Genomic DNA, 21,821 nt, shown 5'->3' on the forward strand with positions numbered 1-21,821 from the left:
TAGAACTGAAGTAGACGGGCAGCCTACTAAAGTCTTATTTGATTTGGAGAAGTAGAAAAGCTCTAGCAGAAGTAGAAAGCTCTAGGTCTTGTGACTAGCAGTCTGACTTGAATCACTACAAGAGAGTGTCACACATGGCCCTTTAACCAATTCTCAAACTTGAGTCAGTTCATAGACTTAGAGCCCCCTGAATGAAGGAAGGGGTTGCAGGTTCCTCTGAAGAAGGATTTTGTTATACATCCATATATATTTCCTCCCGGCCTTCCCCTAAGGGACCTGTGAAGGGTTAACAGGGTGATCGTGCAATTTTGGAAGGGGAAATCCAGACATTTTCTGGATTACTGGACACTGTTGCTGAACTGACAAATTCCTGGAGACTCCAAATACCACTAAGGGCCACCAACCAGAGGAGGGGTTTCTATAGGTCAGGTCATCAATGGAGTTTTGGCTTCAGTTGTCTCATAGTGGGCCCAGTGTGTCCATAATCCTACCCTGTGGTTATTTCCCTGGGTCTGGGATGCATAATTGGAATAGACATAATGAGCAACTAACTGGCAAAATCCCTATATGGGTTCCCTAACCAGTGAAGTGGGGGTATTATGGTAGAGAAGGCCATGTAGCTCTTGATGAAGCACAGTCATGTACTACATAATGACGTTTTAGTCAATGACAGATCACATATACAATGATGGTCCCATAAGACTGGTACCATATAGCTAGGTGTATAGTAGGCTATGCCATCTAGGGTTGTGTAAGTTCTGTGGGGAGGATTAAATAACATGTATACATGGGAGAAACCCAGGAAAACTAAGTAACTGACCAAAATGGTCAAAGCCCTCACCTTAAATATCATCCTCAGCTAAAGACGAAAGAAGATATCAAGGGTGGGGAGAGTCAGGGACTTCAAAGGAAAGGAAAGCAATTCAAAGGTAGGTGAAAATAAGCAAACATTTAGAAAACAACTGTCTGTTTGGCCACACAGAAATAGAAGAACACAGAGGGGAGCCCAACAAATAGGCTTTCCTAGGTTCCTCCCTGTCTACCACCTGGTCCATGCTATGTTAAGATGATAGCTCGCTTCCTGAGACTGGTTTTTCTATATGAATTCTTTTAGGCAGTTAAGGGGGAGGTAAGAAAAAAACTTTTCTTAGTCTTTTGTTTCTTAAAAATAATCAGCCTATGAGGCCAGTCCAGTGGTGTAGTGGTTAAATTTGCACGCTCCACTGTGGTGGCCCAGGGTTCATGGGTTCAGATCCCAGGCATGGATCTACATATCACTCATTAAGCCATGCTGTGGTGGCATCCCACATACAAAATAGAGGAAGATTGGCACAGATGTTAGCTCAGGGACAATGTTCCTCAAGCAAAAAGAGGAAGATTGGCAACAGATGTTAGCTCAGGGCCAATCTTCCTCACACACACACCCCCCCAAAATCAGCTGAAAATAATCCTTACGTTAAAAAAGACACATTTTTGGGTGGCAAATTTTCCCTTTCAGTACACTCTATGATGTTTGCACAATGACGAAATCCCCTAACAACACATTTCTCAGAACGTATCCCCATCATTAAGTGATGCATGACTGTATGATCAGTATAGGGAGGGCAGAATAAATGTTTGATTTTTCCCTTTATTTATCTTTTTTCAGAAAGAGTTTATTCCATAGCATCTTTCAAAGGTGACCAAAGACTTTTCTTCTTTATTTAATATCATTCTGGTCATGAATTTTTAATATATTTGATATGCTTTAATTTACTGCAGATATCCTTTTTGATGTTCAAATTGCCCCCACATTGGCCAGTGGGAGCCTCCTCAAGTTGGCTCCTGGGTTCTTTTGACATGACCCCAGTAATCTTGACACCTTCCTTGCCTTTTGCTACAACAAAGTGTTTTCCAGGCTCATCTTGTACTTTTCTATCCCAGATCTGTAAGCAATCATTTCTCTAAGGAGTCCTAGTTTCTTTTGGGATACCTCATTGCAACTGAATTCTGGTCACCGTTTCTAGGTCCTTTTAGTGGATAGAATTAGGAAATATATGTTTTTAAGAGTAAAACACACCATGAATTCATATACTAATATTTCCAATTCCAATTTAGAATTCCAAGTTTTAGTTAATTTCTTTGAGTTTCTTCTCTCATGATGAAAATCTTGGTTCTTAAAGACATTTATATAATTACTCAGTTGCTTTATGCTGTAATTATAAGTTTCAGAATAATAATACCAATATTATTTCTAACAACACGACTACTAAAAACAGTTTACTATTTTTTGTATTTCCTTTTATCCTTAGGATTTATCTCACTAGGAGTATATGGTCTAATTACCGTTTAATGTCATTTGAAATAATTCATCTGTGTAATTAAGCCATCAACTTCCTACACAATTAAGTTAATTTGTTTAATTTTACTTTCTTTTTCTTCTCCCCAAAGCCCCCCAGTACTTAGTTGTATATTCTAGTTGTAGATCCCTCTGGCACTGCTATGTGGGACACAGCCTCAGCATGGTTTGATGAGTGGTGCTAGGTCCACGCCTAGGATCTGACCTGGTGAAACCCTGGGCCGCTGAAGCGAAGTGTGCCAACTTAACCACTCGGCCACAGGGCCAGCCCCTATTTAATTTTACTTTCAACTTTTAGGTACTGTCTTTTAAATTTTGATTTAATTTGAAAATAATTATATAACCATTTATATAGTTTCAAAGTCAAGCCTAAAAATCTACAAAACAAGGTTCATTCAAAGAAGTTTAGCCTTCATCCTTCTCTCCACTCATAGACAACCATTTTAATTATTCATTTGGTTACTTCTCTATTCTTTAAAAACAGAATGTGTGTGTGCGTATGCATGTGTATGAATGTGGTGTATACATAGGATGTTTGCATATATATGTATACACATACATACACACACACTCCTCCCTCCCTTACAGGGTAGAATACTATACACACTGCATATTACTTGTGTTTTTGCATTTAATATATTTTGGATACTGTTCCATGTGCTAGTATTTTGACTGAGATTATACTCAATCTATAGATGGTTGAGGGGGCAGTGTTAACAAATTTATAATATTCTAATAAATTAACATGATCTCTATTTACTTAGGCCTTCTTTAGTTACTCTTAATATCATAGTTTTCACACAAAAGTCTTACATATCGTTTGTTACATTTATGCCTGGGTATTTGATGTTTATTAATGTATTGTAAATTCTACTATATTTAAAATTTTGTTTTGAAATGTTTGCTGTTGGCATGTAGAAATACAATTAATTTTTGTATATTCACCTAATAATCTATCAATTATTTTGGACTTTCTATATATACAATTATGATGTCCATTAAGAATGACTGTTTTCTTCCTTCCTTTCTGGTTGCATAGCTTTTATTTCTTTTTCTTGCCATAGTGCACTGATTAGAACTTCTGGCACAAATACTAATAGAAGTGGTAATCGTGGACTTCTTTGTCATCTTCTCAATCTTCAGAGGAAAGTTATTAACATTTTTTTTGCCATTAAGAATAATGTCTGCTTTAAGATAGATACTTTCATAAAATTACGGAATTCTATTTCTAGTTTGTTAAGAGATATTCTGAAAAATCAAGAATGGAATTAAATTTTGACAAATGCTTTTTCTCTACCTATTGAGAAGACCTTATGATATTTCTCTTTTAATAATTTAATGTGGTAAATTATACTAATTTATTTTCTAATGTTTTAATAATTTTGCATTCCTGGAATAAAATCAAACTGGTAATAATGTTTTTGTTAGTTCTTTAATACAGTTCATAGATACTTGTTATAATTTATCTAACTTTTTTAGTTGTGGCAAAGGGCTCATCCAAATTGCTTAGCTCACCGTTAACTGGAAGCAGAAATTCTCTTTTTCTCTTAAATTCATTCTAAATACAACATTTTCTTTCCAGAATTCCACCAAAACTGCTCTTACCATGTTTAACAAAGACCACCACAGGGTGCCAAATTGAAAGGTCCATTCTCAGTCCTCACCTCACTCAATCAATCAGAAGCATTTCATAAAACATAATGGTTAAGAGTATATCTTTACCCAAACTGCCTGAATTTGAAACTAGGATCTGTTACTTCCTTAGCTACGTGACCTGGAACAAGTTCCTTAACCTCCCTCAGCCTCTCCATCTCCTTCAGTTTCTCTATCTGTAAAATGTAAATGGTAATGTTATACACTTTGTAGGGCTGTTGTAAAGACTAATTAAGTATATGTAAGTTGTTTAGAAAAAACACGTTATGCATTCAATAAATATCACCTATATTTATTGCTTATTCTCCTTCTGAATTTTTTTTTTAACCATTTTGTCTAGATTTTTATTTTGCTGGATATTCTTTCTCAGTCTCTTTCAGTGGAATCATCTCTTCAAACCTTTAACTTTTGGAATTTAGTTCTCAGACAGCTTAATTTCTCTTTCTAGATTTCCTTTCTACACATTCTCATCCAATGATTTTAGAAATCACGTATATGTTAATGACTCCCAAATGTATAGCTCCTGTTGCAATCTCTCCCCTGAACTCCAAACGTATGTACCCCACTGATGAGTCGATATCTGACTGAAATGTCTTTTAGGCAGCTCATACTTGACATGGCCCTAAGCAAACTTTTTTTGGTGATCTCCAACCCTTCAGAACCTAATCCAAGTCCCCATCGCCTTCTACTTGGTTATTCCAATACTGGGCCACCTTCTCCCTTCTTCTACACTCGCCCCTACAGTCTATTCATACAGCCGTCAACTGACCTGCTGAACGTTTAAACCTGATCTTATCACCTTGCTCAAAGCCCTCCATAGCTTCCCATATCATTCAGCATAAAAGCTCAAGTTCTTTCTGGGCAGGGATCAGTAAACTTTTTCTTAAAGGGCCTGAGAGCAAATATTTTAGGCTTTGCAGGTCAAATAGATTCTGTTACAACTATAGAACATTATTATGCTATACCTATATGTAAATGGTATTAAAATTCTAAACTGTCATGTCCAACAAAAATCACTGTATTTTGTGGAATATGTATAAAATTTACAAAAATATACAAGGTTAGTTTTGCTTTATAATGCTTAATATTTTTCATAGAAGTTCAATAAATATTTGCTGAATAAAAAATATAAGTACAAGGTCCAGAATTACACATCTTTACAAAAAGATTATGGCAAAGACATTATTTGTCTGTAAAATGTATCAATTAATAGTGGACTTACTTTAGATTACTGATTCTAATTTCTGCACTTTCAGTAAGTTTCTTTGTTTCTTCTTTCCACCTATTGGCCGCCTTCTGTTGAGTCATTAAGAGCTGCCTCAGTTCAACAGTGGTATTTCGATTACTGTCTTCCATCTCTCTCAACTGAACTTCAAATCCATGTTCCTTTATGGAAAATTCATGTTCCATTGTACTGATCTAAGGAATAAAATGAACACAGTATCTTTTTCTTTTCTGTTATTCTAGGAGATATACTGATCAACGATATATACAAAAGGAATCATTCATTATGTCTGTGGCATAGAAATGTTTGGATGAGAAATATATATATAAATTAAGTTTATAATTTGTCTTCACCACAAATGAAACCAGAATTACAATGGACTATAACTTTTTGCAACACTTTCTGGACCACCTTAAAATGCCACTAGCAAAAAAGTATACTATCTCATATAAAACTACTCTCTATCTACTTTTACTTTTCTTTCTAGAATCCTTGGAAAATGTTCATGCTCTCAGTAACTGAGAGGTTTTTACTCAAGCCATGTTTTTTAATGTTTACTGGTTTGTAATAAAGGATACAACTCAGGAACAGCCAAATGGAAGCGATGCATAGGGCAAGGTATAGGAAGCAGGGGCTGTGCAGGCTTCTCTGCCCTCTGCAAGAGTGCCACCCTCCTAGCACCTTGATGTGTTCACCAACTCAGAAGCTCTTCAAGTCACTTCTGAATTGCATACCAAATTTCAGATCGTCTCTCAAAGGACTTTGTAAAGTCAAAGAAAATCACATACAGGAATTCCTTTACCACTTTGGTTTCAGTATAAACAAATGATGTATATATTTTTTTTTAGGAAAAAAGACTATAAATAATGATTTTCAGAATCTCATTTGAAATGTCTTCATTTATTTCTAGATAATTTATGTCATTATAGTAAGAATACCTTAATGCAGAATGAGCATACAAGCAAATGCTCTTTGGATACTCTAGAAGCTTTCTCAACCAGGGGTTTATGGAGAGAATTAAGCCCTGATGCCCTAATCCTTCCAATGTATGTAACAAATTGCCTTCTGTTGTACACATCTAGAATGAAACTACCTATCACCATTCTTGAGGCAATTAAGAAAATAGTTACTAGAACAATTTCTTTGGTGTACTCTCAGGGCATCTTTATCTTGCTACACTAAAGAAATATAAAGAATACCTATCCTGTGACATTTTAAAATAATGTGCTTTAAAAATGGTCACGGTTAACATGGCTTCTAGTAATTCATTAAATATGGCTACTCTCAAACTCAAATAAGAATGAATAAGGGACTCAACTTTATCAATTCAAAAAACACAGAAAACCAACAACAGCAAAATCCATAGCTCATAGAGGAAAACTGCAAACACTCTGCCCTCATTACTTCTACTAAATGCAACATGCTTCCTAAAACTCTTAAATTTGCTTTCTCAAATGGTGCACAAGTAGAAACTTAAGACTTTATAAATACTGGCACTGGAAAAACAACTTTGTATTTATTAATTTTGTATTGTATTACTGCTGTGCAAGCTTCCTAAGGCTCTTTGACTTCTGCTGCTATTTTAATAATTTTTGAATTATTACATTCTGCAAATTTAGATTTGAACATGCTCTTCCTCTTTCCCTGCTTCAACTTCTACTTTCTCTGGAGAAGCCATGGTTTTGAAATCTTAGGTGGAAGTATGTATTTCTGTCTCTGTCTCTCTCTTTCACACTATAATACAAACGGATCTGTGCAGCCATATAGTTTTAGAACTCTGCCTGCCTAGGTAACTCCCCATTTCCACTTGGAAAATTTATTTGTAACTGGACCAAATAAACTGGATTTATTTGCGCTAAGGTGCTTCATGATAACCTGATCTCTGCCTACTTCTACAAGCTTATGTTATGCCACTATCCCCTTCTCTTTCTTTGTTTCTGCCACAATGTCTTCTCATGCTTGGGTCATTTCCACATGCTGTTCCCTTTGCCTGGAATAATCTTTCCGTTCTAGCTTATCTTAGTTATTTGCATTCAACTTTTAGAACTCAGATCAATTATTACTTTTATAAGGAAATTCTCTTACCCTCTTTCTAGACAAAGTCAGGTCCTTCTGTTATAAGCTCTTACAATGCCCTATGCTTTTCCTAAAGAGCATTTATTAGTTTGTAAATAAGTTTAAACTTTGACCACTTCCATGTAAATAATAAGTTTTTAAGGGTGGGAACCATGTCTTTTTTGTTTATTATTACATCTTCAGCGCCTGAAAGATAGTAAGGTTGTCAAAACACATCTGTAGACTGAATAAATGACGGCTTTCAGGGTCAAAATTCAGTTTGAACAAACCCCTGATCCTTTAGCTGACGCAATTCCAGTTGTTAAATTAGACAGGTCTGCAGTGACGTTGGAAGGCTAAGGGCCACAATAACTGGGACTCTTATACCAAAAGTCCCACTAATGATTAAATTCAGAATGTGGGTAGGAAAAAAAATTTGTGGTCTCCCTCCATTCTTCCTTTGTGCCCTTCCTCCGCAGAAGAATTACACAAGTATACAGGATTGCTTATCCATTTCTTAATTTTATATACTTATAAGGGGTATTTAGATCACAAAGAAATGGAGAACTTTGGCAGAAAGAAAGGAGGAGTTAGGAAAGGAAAAAGCTAGGGCTGAAAGGAATGCAGTGGCTTTAAGATCAAATGAAAACTTCATATAATAAGTTGGTAAGCTTCTCAGCCAAGCGACCTCTTGATCTTTTTGGCTCCTTTCAGTTTATCCAGGGAAGACCACACTCTTTTTCAAGGGGGAGAAGAGCAGCAAAATGTAGCACTACGTGCCTGTGTCGTCAAAGAAGGAATCAGCAACAAAGCAGCAGTTTGTCTGACAGCCTCCTCCATAAAACAGAATTACAGCTCTCTAGTTAGCTCAGAGGTTCTGTCTCTTCTTTACCAATGATTCTCCTTTTAAGACAGATGCAGACTTGGCAAAAAGGGAGCATTTTTGGTGGACTATGTGGGGTAGATAAGCTTTCTGTCATCCCTTTGTTCTCCAAAACATCAGTTACTAACTTGATTATTAAAGATAGATCAAAAGCAGTACCAGATAGGGGAAAGTCATTGATTCCCCTCTCCCTCATTATAAAAATCAAACACACATGCATATTGTAAAATAACGGAAAATATAAAAAAATTAAAGACAAATATAAGGTCTCTGCAATCTATATCTCAGAGATAACTACCTCTAACTTCTTCATAATTGTTTTTATTTATGAATTTTTAAATTGAGATTAGTGTATATAAGATTACAACATATATAAATATATATGCATATATTTTTTCTTATTTTTTAAAAAAAATTTAGGACATAGCAATATAAATACATTATAAAATATTTGAAACATGATTTTTAATTATGACATAATACAGTATTTTATAGATGTACCATAATTTAATTGTTCCCTTATTTCTAGATGGGTTGATTTATTATAAATAACGCTGTACTGTACTTAATCATAAAATATGCTAATTTTCCCCTTATGACTGAATTTTAGACTCTGTGTACCATTTTACACTTTCAGCTGCACGGTCCCTCACAATGATAACTGTAGTAAATTAATAGTGAGTTTAAACTTTTAAAAAGTTATTTATTAGCAATTTGTTTTTCTTAGTTTGTGAATTCCGTTCATGTCTCATACATATTTTTCTATTGGGTTACAAATATTTTTCTTTTATATTTTTAAAAGCTCTTTAAATATGAATGAGCTTTGTCTTCTGTCATATTTATTAAAACTATCTCCCCCAATTATTTCTTTTTTAAGCATTTAAAAATGGTTTTGAATATTTAAAAACTTTATATGTTAAAATCTACCAATATATTCATTTGCAATTTCTTCCTTTTTTTTGTTTTGCTGAGAAAGTTCTTTCCCATCTATCAGTTAAATATTCACCTACATATCCTACTAATGTTTCATAGTATCACAAGAGTTTTTAGCTATTAATCTATATGAAACTTACAAAATTTAAAATATAAGATAAAGATTTAATATTTTTCACCAAAGTAGATTGATTTTTTTAAAATTATGGAAATGTTTTAGTATGGGAACTTTCAAGCATACACAAAATAGAATATAACAACAAATCCCTATATAACCATCATCCAGGTTCCATAATCATCAAACTCATAGCTGCTCTAGTTTTATCTATACTCCTACCCACTTTCCTCTGCCAAGATTTATGCTTATTCACCACTTTCACATGATGAAATTAATAGACGATAAGCTGTTTTATGTCTGGCTTCTTTGTTTAACATTATTTCTGTGAGACTAATCCACTATTGCTTATAGCCATAGTTCATTTTTTTCCATAGCTGCATCTATTTCATTATATGACTATACCACAATCTATTTATATAATCTCACGTTGATGGACATTTGTTTTCAGTGTTTTGATATAATTAAAACTTCTATGAATATTCTTATACACATGTTTCAATGAACATAAGCACGCATATCTGTTGGGTATGTAGCCAGGATTATTTGGTATAGTATGTATGTATGTCCAACTTTAAAAGATACTGCCAAACAGGGGTTGTATCAATTTACATTTCCAAAAGTACTGTATGAAAGTTTTAGTTGCTTTACATCTTTGTAAACACTTGATATTGTTAGTTTTTAAAAATTTTAGCCATTCTGGTAGGTGTGCTGTGACACTACACTGTAGTTTTCATTCCATTTCTCTGATATATATTGAAGTTTAACATTTTTTCATGCATTCTCTTTTATGAAGTATCTATTAAGTCTTTTGCCCATTTTTGGAAATGGGGCATCTGTTTTTTCCTTATTAATTGCTAACTGTTTTTTCCTTATTAGTGATTTCCTTTTTTAATTGGTAACAGTTTTTATAGTCTGGATATGAGTCCTTCTTTTGGTTGCAGGTATTATAAATACTTTCTTCCATCTTCACTATCTTAATGGTGCCTTTCAACGACTCAAAAATTGTAATTTTAATGAAATCCAATTCACCTATCTTTTCATTATAATTAGTGCTTTTTGTGTTCTGTTTAAGAAATTCTTTCTTATCTAAGGTCATGAAGATTTTTTTCTTGAAAGCTTCATTGTTTTATATTTCACATTTAGGTCTACAAGGTAGTTCAAATTAATTTAAATGTATAGTGTGATATAGGAGTCAAGGTTTATTTTTAAAATATGGACCCAACTGATCTAGCATCATTTATTGTAAAGATAATTCTTTCCCTATTGAACTGCAGTGGTGCCTTTGTTATAAATGAGGTGATTATGAAAAATGATTTTGTTCATGGACTCTATTTTGTTCCATTGATCAAGCTGATTATTCCTATGTTGATAACATATTGTCTGAATCACTGTAGCTTTATATCAAGTCTTGATATCTGTAGTGTAATTCTTCTCCTTTGTTTGTTCTTCAAAGATTTCCCATAGACTAAAGCATAAAGTACAAATTTCTTTGTAAGATATATAAGGTTCTCTTTTTCAGAGTTCGAACGTCTATAAGTAACTACAGTGTTTGATACTTGCAACAGGAGACATTCAATAAATATATGTTGATATGAATTAGGTTGGAATGTGACTTCTTATGAGTCCTCATGATGACAAAAAACAAAGTGAAACACTAACGCTACCTCTCCATATCCTTACTATGAAACTGGAAGATACAGATCTTTATCATAAAGAGTTACTGACACTTTGCACAAAAGTCACATGACATGGGGAAAAGCAAGCAACATGTTAATAGTGATACTGGTGCTTCTTGAATTCTGTGAATCCCTTAAACAGGTTACCACGTTCCTAGTGCCAAAGTATGTAAGCATTAAAGTTAAAAAGAGGGAAAGGAGAGAGAAAATAAAGGGGAATTCTTTTCTAGAGGAGAATTTCACCCCTTTGCTTTCTTCCGAGCACGGAATTTTCAGACTACCTATGAGTGGTTCTTAGAGCATACTGATATAACACCCTCTATACAGCTAGTTTCAGAGTTCAACTTTCGAGAGGCTATTTTAGAGGGACAATAGAGGATGGCAGGCTGTAAAGTTATCTAATCTATAGTTTTGCTAGCATTGCTTAAATTGCTTTGGCAGGAATATCACTGTATTTCATGGTTGGAAAAGAATTTTTTGCGTGTGTGGATAGCGAAAGCAATCATTTTCAAGTATGCTTGCCAAGTTCTACAATACAGGAAAGACTGTTAACACTCTGCATTATGATTTAGCGCTATCTGATGAGAAAGCAAAAAAGTAAAGGACTTAAAAATGTTTCACTAGGTCTCTCTAAATATTTTCTGTATTTTGGTTTTCACAAGTACACATTGAACTCTACCTGGTCCTGAAAATACCTTTAATTTGGCTTTTTTTTGAGCCTCGAGAGCAATCTTTCTTAAATCTTCAATCTCTTTCTGTAATTGTTCATTTTCTTGCTGAAGTTTCAGCCTTTGTTCACTGACAAATCCACAGTTCTCTCTCTCAGATTCCAATACATTTTGAAGTTTCTGAATCATTTCTTGGCAACGTGATATCTCTTCTGAGGAGCTGATTAAAAAAACAAAACAAAAGGGGTCTTTAAATTTAACGACCTGTAATAGAAGTCAAGAAGTCTGTCTATATTTTATAGTACAGACTTTTGTTTTCTTTGTTCTGACGCATTTATCTTCACCGTAGACTTAAACTAAGTGGTTTCACAATGTTATACAAGGCAAATACACTCAACTTTGCAATCTTAACTAAGAATAAATTGAACTGTTACCGCTCACCTAGAAAACCTATGTGAAACTTCTTTCAAATTTTTACTACCAATGAGAATCACTGAGTAAAAACTTCAAGGGAACAAACTGAAGCTAATGGTGAGCAAGGTGAAGCAGGTAATAACCAAAACGCCTTTCCTTCATCAATCGACTCCACAGGAAGACATATTAACTGACTCTACTACCAAATTGTAAGATCTAATCCATAGTTTCCTGCTATATGTCTTAGAAATGGTTTTTATAAACTTCTAGTTCTATAAACTTTTTGTTTTTATCACAGTTTAAATAGGTTATATTTCTTAAACTTTCTCAACAATGGATTATTGGGTGATATAACCTCCAAACATGTATATCACATCATTACACTGCTAATTTTTATTCCCAGCTTTTAAAATTTTCATCTTTTCAGTCCCAGATAACCAAATACTGTGCACATTCCCTGGTTAAAAGGTGTCACAGGGAATATATCAAGACCATTATTCCCATAATACTTATAGCTCTTTCTTCCTATCTCAACCTTGGCAAATAAAGTCCCTAATGAAATGACAGATCTAGGCAAAGATCATCAAAGGATGCTAAAATCAGAAAGATGTTAAATCAGAAACAATCACACATTATGTGCCCCCAAAGAGAAGTCCAAAATATTACCATCTTTGAAGAATTCTTACAAAGAAATGAAAGCCAGATCAGACCAAGCCTCTTGATTTAATTACTAGTTTTTAGGAACAACATGAGACAGGTAGATAGAGGTAGATAGAGGAAACTCTACCATACAAACAAGCCCGTTTTTCAACAAAGTGTAAGAAAAAAATAGAGAAAGGTGGGATACCTACAGTGTGTGTATATACATCACCCCCTCACCCCACACATCACCTTTTTTTATCCATTTATCCGTTGATGGATGCTTAGGTTGCTTCATATATCTTGGCTATTGTGAATAATACTGCAATGAACGTGAGAGTGCACATATCTCTTTGAGACAGTGATTTTGTTTCCTTTGGATAAATACCCAGAAATGGCATTGCTGGATCATAAGGGAGTTCTTTTTAATTTTTTGAGGAACCTCCATACTGTTTTCCATAGTGGCTTTAGCAATTTACATTCCCACCAACAGTGTACAAGGGTTCCCTTTTCTCCACATCCTTGCCACCACTTGTCATCTTTTGTCTTTTTGATAATAGCTATCCTAGATATGAGGTGACACCTCATTGTGGTTTTGATTTGCATTTCCCTGAAAATTAGCTGATAAGCACCTTTTGATATACCTGTTGACCATTTGTAGGTCTTCTGAAAAAAGCCTATTCAGGTCCTTTGCCCATTTTTTAAGTAGTTTTTTGTTTTTTGCTTTTTTTTGGTGTGGTTTTGCTATCGAGTTGTTCAAGTTCTTCTATATTTTGGAATATTAACTCCCTGTCATATATGTTGTTTACAAAGACTTTCTCCTATGCCATAGGTCATCTCTTCACTCTGTTGATTGTTTTCTTTGCTGTGCAGAAGCTTCTTAGTCTGATGTGATTCCACTTGTCTATTTTTGCTTTTGTTGACTGTGCTTGTGGGATCATGTCCAAAAAAAATCATTGCCAAAACCAATGTCAAGAAACTTTCCCCCTATGTTTTCTTCTAGTAGTTTTACGGTTTCAGGTCTTATATTTAAGCATTTAATCCATTTTGAGTTAATATTTGTATATGGTGTGAGATAAGGGTCCAATTTCATGCTTATGCATGTGGGTATCCAGTTTTCCCAACACCATTTATTGAATAGACTATCCTTTCCACATCATGCATTCTTGTTACCCTTGTAAAAGATCAGTTTACCATAAATGCGTGCATTTATTTCTGGGCTCTCTACTCTGTTCCACTGATCTATATGTCTATTTATATGCGAGGACCACACTGTTTTGATTACTGAGGCTTTGTAATATATTTTGAAATTAGGAAGTGTGATGCATCCTTTGTTCTTGCTCAAGATTGCTTTGGCTGTTTTGGAGTCTTCTGAGGTTCATTATGAATTTTAGGGTTGTTTTTTCTATTTCTGTGAAAAGTGTCATTGGAAATTTGATAGGAACTTACTGAATCTGAAGATTTCTCTGGGTAGTATGGACATTTTAACAATATTATCTCATTCAATTCATGAACATGATATCTTTATATTTATTTGTGACTTTTTCAATTTCTTTTATCAATGCTTTTTAGTTTTCAGTGTACAGATCTTTTACTTTTTTGGTTAAATTTATTCTAAGTATTTTATTCTTTTTGATGTTATTGTAAATGGGATTGTCAATTTCCTTCCCAGATAGTTTGTTGTTGGTGTATAGGAACGCAACTGATTTTAGTATGTTTATTTTATATCCTGCAGCTTTACTGAATTTTTGTATTAGTTTTAATGGCTTTTTGGTGGAATCTTTAGGGTTTTCAGTATTCAGGATCATATCATCTGCAAACAGAGACAATGTTACTTCTTCCCTTCCAATTTCAATGCCTTTTATTTCTTTTTCTTGTCTAATGGCTCTGACTAGGATTTCCAGTACTATGCTGAATAGAAGTGGCAAGAGTGAACACTGTTGTCTTGTTCCTGATTCTAGAGGAAAAACTTTTAGCTTTTCACCATTGAGTATGATGTGAGTTGTGGGCTTGTCGTATATGGCCTTTACTATGTTAAGGTACATTTCTTCTAAATCTAATTTGTTGAGAGTTTTTATCAGGAATGGATGTTGTATTTTGTGACATACTTTTCCTGTATCTATTAAGATGATCTTATGAGTTTTATCCTTCATTCTTTAATGGAGCGTATCACATTTATTGATCTGCATATGGCAAATCATCCTTGTATCTGAAGTATTAATCTCATGTGATCATAGTATATGATCCTTTTAATGTATTCTTGAATTTGGTTTGCTAGTATTTTTTTGAGGATTTCTGCATCTATGTTCATCAAGGATATTAGCCTGTAATTTTATTTGCTTATAGTGTCTTTGTCTTACTTTGGTATCAGAGTAATGCTGGCTTCATAAAGTGAATTTGGAAATACTCCCTCCTCTTTAATTTTTTTGGAAGAGTTTGAGAAGGATGGGCATTCAGTCTTCTTTCAATGTTTGGCAGAATTCACCAGTAAAACCATCTAGTCCTGGGCTTTTCTTTGTTGGGAGTTTTTTTTTCTTTTTTTTGAGAAGATTAGCCCTGAGCTAACATCTGCTGCCAATCCTCCTCTTTTTGATGAGGAAGACTGGCCCTGAGCTAACATCCATGCCCATCTTCATCTACTTTATATGTGGGATGCCTACCACAGCATGGCATGCCAAGCAGTGCCATGTCTGCACCCAGGATCCTAACTGGCAAATCCTGGGCCACCAAAGTGGAACATGCACACTTAACCGCTGCATCACCGGGCTGTCCCCAGGAGGTTTTTGATTACTAAAAATCCTCTATGCTTCACCTATGTGTATTCACATCACTCTAGTGGTGATGAACTCTCTTCTGAGCCTTTGTTTGTCTGACAAAGTTTTTCTCTCTCCTTCATTTCTGATGACAGCTTTGCTGGGTATAGTATTTTTGGTTTGCAGTTTTTTTCTTTTAGCACTTTGAATATATCATGCCACTGTCTCTTAGCTGGTAAGGTTTCCTCTGAGAAAACCATTATAGTTTCATGGGGGTGGGAGGAGTCCTGTGTATGCAACAAGTTGCTTTCCTCTTCCTGTTTTCAGATTCTATTTGTTTTTTTCACTTTTGCCAATTTGATTATAATGTATCTAGGTGAAGACCTCTTGATGTTTAGCCTATCTGTGGTTCTTTGGGTGTCATGGATCCGGATGTTCATTTCTCTCCCCAGATTTGGGAAGTTTTCTGTTATTTCCTTAAATATACTTTCTGCCCCTTTCTCATTCTCTGTTCCTTCTGGGATTTTCATAATGCATATGTTGATTAAGATGTCTCATAAGTCATGTAGGTTTCTTCACTCTTTTTCATTCTTTTTTCTTTTTGGTTCTCTAACTGGACGATTTAAAATGACCTATCTCAAGTTTGCTGATTTTTTCTTCTGCATGATCAAGACTGCTGTTGAAGATCTCTACTGAAATTTTCAGTTCAGTCACTGTATTCTTCAGATCCAGAATTTCTGTTTTGTTGTTTTTTTGGCTTCCTGTTTCTTTGTTAACTTCTCATCTGGTTCTCTTATAGCTCAATGAGTTTCTTTAAGACAATTATTTTAAATTTTTGTCAAGCAGTTCATGGATCTCCACTCCTTTTGGGTTGGTTACTAGAGCTTTACTAGTTTCCTTTGGTGGTGTTATGTTTGCCTGATTCTTTGTGGGTGTCTGTGCATTTGAAGGAGACATTCCTCTTCCAGTCTTTACAGACTGATTTTGGCAGGTAAAGACCTTCTCCTGCCTGGTCCAAGAACTGATAGGTTTGCCTCTGGGACAGTGATTGAGCAGGGCTGAAACCATTTCTATGTGGCTGCTGCTGGGTCTGTGGTTGGCAGGCCTGTAGCCAGGGGTGCAGTCAAGTGTTGTGTCCAGTGGGTTCCTAAGGGTGATCCTGTCATGTCACAGGGCTGGTCCACAGGCAGGTAGGACTGCTCTGGACTGTGGTAGGGTGAGACTGGTTCTGGGTCACAGGATTGCTTCAGGGATCATAGTCAGGTCAGGGTTAGTAGAACTGTAATTGGGGGCATCTACAGGCATGGCTTCTGCTGGGTTATTTGGGCACATTCCTGGCCATGTATGACTGCCTCAAATTGTAGTAGAGCACGACTTGATCCATATCTTGTGGCTTTTGCTGGGTCTGCAGTCAAGTCCATGGTTGGCAGGCCTCTTACAAAGGTGCAGTCAGGTATGTCTTCCACTGGGCCCCAGTTAGTGCTCCCGTCAGGTTGCCAGGTTGGTTCCCGAGTGGGGAGGATTGCCTCCAGACTGCAGTAGAGTGGAACTGGAGCCAGATCATGGGACTGCTTCAGGGACCACAGTCAGGTCTGAGATTGGCAGGCTTGCTATCTACAGCTGTGGCTTCTGCCAGACCCATTGGTGGAAGGGGCTAGGTGCAGGACTGTAAACAGGTAGGGCTAGAGTCAAGTCCACAGGGAGATGGGAGGCTTTGGATCCACAGAGGGGACCATAGTTGGTGGGGTTGCCACTGATGCACAGACTTGTCTCCTTGTTTTTGGGCTGGACCAGAGTTTTGCAACCTCCCACCTGGATCCCAAAGCTCCCACAAAGGCACTTTTATCCATAGATGCCTGTCAAATATTTGGTTTTGTGGAGGGACATGGGCTAGGGATGTCCTATTCTGCCATATTGCTGACATCACTCCTCTTTATTTTTAAAATACCTATTACAAATATTCTGTAATAGAGATTGAAATTTCATGCAATTTGAATAAGTAAGTTGTACTGTATTAAGTAATACTCTGGGGAGAAAAGGTGGAAAAATATTCAGGATAGATATGCCAGATTATAAGTTTATCACTTTTTTTCTCTTTTTTTTTAAAGATTGGCACCTGGGCTAACAACTGTTACCAATCTTTTTTTTTTTCCTGCTTTATTTTCCCAAACCCCCTCCCCCCCGCCCCAGCACCCCACCCCCCCCGCCCCGTACATAGTTGTATATCTTAGTTGCAGGTCCCTCTAGTTGTGGGATGTGGGATATCGCCTCAATGTGGCCTGACGAGCGGTGCCATGTCCGCGCCCAGGATCCAAACCCTGGGCTGCCACAGCGGAGCACACGGCACTTAATCACTCGGCCATGGAGCCGGCCCCTAAGTTTATAATTTTAATAGATAATATAATAGGTAAACATGATGGATTATTATAGAACATTCAATACTACAGGAAATATATGTATAAACTGAGTATAAAAGCAATAATTACATGCACGCTACTACAATAGCTGCATAGTTAGTATGAAAAAAGCAATCTTATGAACAGCCTATTTAACTGCCAGAAAGGAGAAATCTAAAATAAAATAGTATAGTACAGTTAATTCTTTTCTTCTTGAAGAAATTAGCTTTCAAAATAATCTTGAAAAACAAATTCTATTTGGTGCTAAAAAGATTTTTTTCAACATAAGATATAACTACAAATCCTACAAAAAATAAAGAATATGTGAAAAATTGTACTAATTCTGAAAATTTTATCATAGAAAATCCAAAAGAATAACTTACTTTATTTCAAGTTGTTTGATTTTATTTTCTGTTGTCTTAAGTCTTAGCTGAAGATCATCTTTAGAACGCTCTGCAACCAGGCATCTTTGGTGCATTTCTTCCAGTTTTCTGTAATCACTTTCATTTACTCTGCCTTCACGGTAAATCTGCAGAAGAGGCTTGTATGTATATTATCTTACAGAATGAAATTGCCTTAAGAAATTATACAATTTAGAAACTGAAATCAATGATGAGGAACAAAAACCCATGATCATGTGCTCATTTGTTCTCATTGTAACTTTTAAAATATGTCAAAAATTAATTTTGGTTGTTTCACATTTACAAAATATAATGCTGAAAACTGACATATAAAATAATAATTGCTTTTTTTTGAAATTATTCATGCTCATTGTAAACTATTAAAATAGTTTTAATATTTTAAGCAGAAATGCAAAATAGGTGAAGTAAAAAAAATATTCTAAATGTCACCACTTAGAGATAACTGCTTTGATTCTCTGATGAACACCCTTCAAGACAAGTCTGTATTCCAATATTCAAAAATACAGATACATGCCGTGGTGCAGTGAGTAGAACTATCTGAAAGTGACTCCAGAATCTCACTCTGGATAAACTAGACAGTGGTCTAGCCAGAATGGGGATTCCCCCTTCCCCAGCAGGAGTGATGGTACCCAAGCTCAGCTTCCTATGAGACTGAGCTTCCTCCTACGACACAGAGGCTGTCACATCCCAAGAACTGCAAGGTCTCCAGATACTGGCAGCGCACGTTTTCAGACAAATCTCACACACAGCTACCCTCCAAATCTAGACTGCCTGGCCAAGTAACCTATGCGTCCTCCCACTGACAAGACTGCTTTGTCACTCCTGTTCTGTAAAAAGGTAGAGTATCAGCACATCAATGTCCCAATACTAAAATACAGACCTACACTGCAGTCCCAGCAGTACTTTGACTTTAGCACGCTTGTCTGTGGGACAGTGCGAGAACAGGAGCTGTGCCTTCTCTTTACTTGCTGCCCTTAGCTCTGTGAGTTTTACATTTCCCCAATAAAGCCTATTTCTTAACCTATGCCATGTGATATTAAAAACGTCATCCCAAACCCTGGTGTATAGCAGGCAGCAATCTAAATGGGATCTATTCCTATTCCATAACAGATAGAAACTCACAAGGGATCAACTGTGCAGGAGAGTGGTAATCATGAAAGTCTTACCTTGAACATGACATGTATACTAGTTTTCCCCCCACAGATGGAGTTATACACTATCTTCTGCTTTGTAAATTACTTTTCTACTATCTGATGCTATCATGATATTTTTAATGTCAATAATATAGATATATCACATGCTTTTTATGCCACATAGCTCTTGTTTGAAAATCAAACTCTGACTCTACCATTTACTATTTTTTAACATTGGGCAAGCTATTTAACCCCTCTATGAAAGTTCTGAATGTAGCACCTAAAACAGTATGTGATGGATCAAAAGTGGTCTCCCCTTTTTCTCCAAGACATTTTAAGAGAGTGATATTTACTGCTAATAAAAAGTTATCTAGGGGCCGGCCCGGTGGCACAGCGGTTAAGTTTGCACGTTCTGCTTCGGGGTTTGACGGTTTGGATTCCGGGTGCGGACATGGCACCGCTTGGCACACCATGCTGTGGTAGGCGTCCCACATATAAAGTAGAGGAAGATGGGCATGGATGTTAGCTCAGGGCCAGTCTTCCTCAGCAAAAAGAGGAGGATTGGCAGCAGTTAGCTAATCTTCTTCTTCTTCAAAAAAAAGTTATCTAAGTAAGAAATAAATTTTAACCTGCAGACTTCTGACAATATTTTTTCTCAAGTATCACTGGGGTAAATATTTTTCCTAACTATGAAATAAAAATCTTTACTTTTAAAAGGTAAATATTAGAGCAATGTTTCAATTTTCTGCTTATATTTACTTGTTATATTTATAGATGACATAAATCCAGTAAGAGTTGGCATTAAAATTTAGAAAGAGAAGACAAAATAAAACTTACTATTGGGATGAAGCACAAGCAAGGAATATAGCTACCTCATAAAATTTATACCTTTAAGTAAAAAGTTCAAATAATGTGGCTACTCTTGTAAAGAAACACATGCAGGCAATATTAGGATTTAAATGCAGATTCTGAACATACGCCAAGCAAATAAACACACTCACCCGGAGAATACTTATAATATAGGGGTTGCTGCTAGATAGTGTGATGAAAGCAGACAGTAATGTTGAATATTTGCAGTTGGGTTTTAGGTAGTTATGTTTTCCTTTTTCTTTTTACCTTGTCTAGCTCTTCTTCCACTGCTTTTTTCTCCCTAATGGCTCGTTCAACTTGGCCTTGTTTTTCGGCACACTCCTATAAATTCAAGTCATATTGTAAATAAATATATTTGTAAAACCTTAAGAAAAATGGAAAAAAATGGAGATTTGTTCAAAACAGGAATACCACACTTACCCTATCAATACAGCAAGACCATACTGATTATAAAAAAACCCTCAATCTTCAAAGAGCTACCTATCCCAGGATTTCAGAAATTGCCTCCAGTACAGAATGCCAAGGAGTTCTAAGTAAACGCATTAGGTGGGTGATAGAGGGTGAGGGATTCCAGGGAGAAAAAAATAAATGAGATACCTTTCTCATATTATAGTCTTCCTTTTCATGTACTGCGATCACATATTTAAAAGGGAACACAGAAATGGACAATGGCACAACATCATGAGGATAACCTGTGGCCTAAAAGGCATACACGTATATAAATTCTAAAACAGTTAATTTTTTTGGTATAACTTATAAACAGCCAGTGGACATAGTAAAAATGTTTTACTAGCATAAACATAAAACATTTCTACTCAAAAGGTTTTCATCAGTAAACTGAGCAAGCTATTGACTACTGACTGTCAATTAGTTAATTTAATATTTTGCCAATGAGACTAAAACTAAAAATAATCATAATTACTGGGTTTTCACAGTTATTTGTTTTTATCTATTTTTTGAGAATGAGTGTGGTTATTTTCTATAATTGTAAATTATGCTTTGGATGAACCTACTTTGCTGACAGTACACTAATTAATATTCAATCATCTTTATCATAACTTCATTTTATGGAAGTACTGCATATCATTATTTTTTAAATTTTAAAATAAGCTTTTAAATTGTGACCCAAAATTAATTAACTCTGATTATAATGAAGATCTTTATCCTTATATTACAGATCAGATGATTACTCTAAATTTATTATCTTTTATTAAGATAGAACTATGAATGTATAAGAAATGGAAATTTAATGTTCCATATACATTCATATAGTAAGCTGCTGATGTATGAAAAGGTAGTTTCATGGTGTGAAATTTGAGATTTTGCCTATGTTCATAACTCATTCATGTGATTTTTTTAATAGACTATTTTTTAGAGCAGTTTTAGGTTCACAGCAAAACAGAAGTTACAGAGATTTCTCCCATACTTCTTGCCCCCATACATGTATGGCCTCCCTTATTATCAACATCCCCCACTGTAGTGGCATATTTGTTACAACTGATGAACCTATATAGACACAACATTGTCACCCAAAGTCCATAGTTTACATTAGAGTTCACTCTTGGGATTGTACATACTATGGGTTAGGACAAATTTGTAATGACATGTATCCACCATTATAGAATATACAGAGTAGTTTCATTGT

At 35.5% G+C, this 21,821-nt stretch overlaps 1 protein-coding gene across 3 annotated transcripts in view; it reads right to left on the reverse strand.

The window, feature by feature from the left end:
• SCLT1 (sodium channel and clathrin linker 1) overlaps window positions 1-21,821 on the reverse strand; it is a 145,619-nt gene that overhangs the window by 29,581 nt on the left and 94,217 nt on the right. For 2 of the 3 annotated variants that reach the window (XR_011501913.1, XM_014839182.3), the window contains exons 15-18: window positions 20,423-20,497; window positions 18,135-18,280; window positions 11,577-11,769; window positions 5,214-5,410 (exon numbers count right to left, since the gene is read on the reverse strand). Coding sequence is in view for 2 of the 3 variants with exons in the window: in XM_014839182.3 (XP_014694668.3) it covers window positions 5,214-5,410; window positions 11,577-11,769; window positions 18,135-18,280; window positions 20,423-20,497 (611 nt within the window). In the remaining variant the exon portion in view is untranslated. Of the gene's footprint in view, window positions 1-5,213; window positions 5,411-11,560; window positions 11,770-18,134; window positions 18,281-20,422; window positions 20,498-21,821 lie in introns of those variants that run through there. The other variant, XM_070504747.1, reaches the window with a different exon arrangement.

Source organism: Equus asinus, chromosome 3 (assembly GCF_041296235.1).
Source record: "Equus asinus isolate D_3611 breed Donkey chromosome 3, EquAss-T2T_v2, whole genome shotgun sequence".
Taxonomy (NCBI): domain Eukaryota; kingdom Metazoa; phylum Chordata; class Mammalia; order Perissodactyla; family Equidae; genus Equus; species Equus asinus.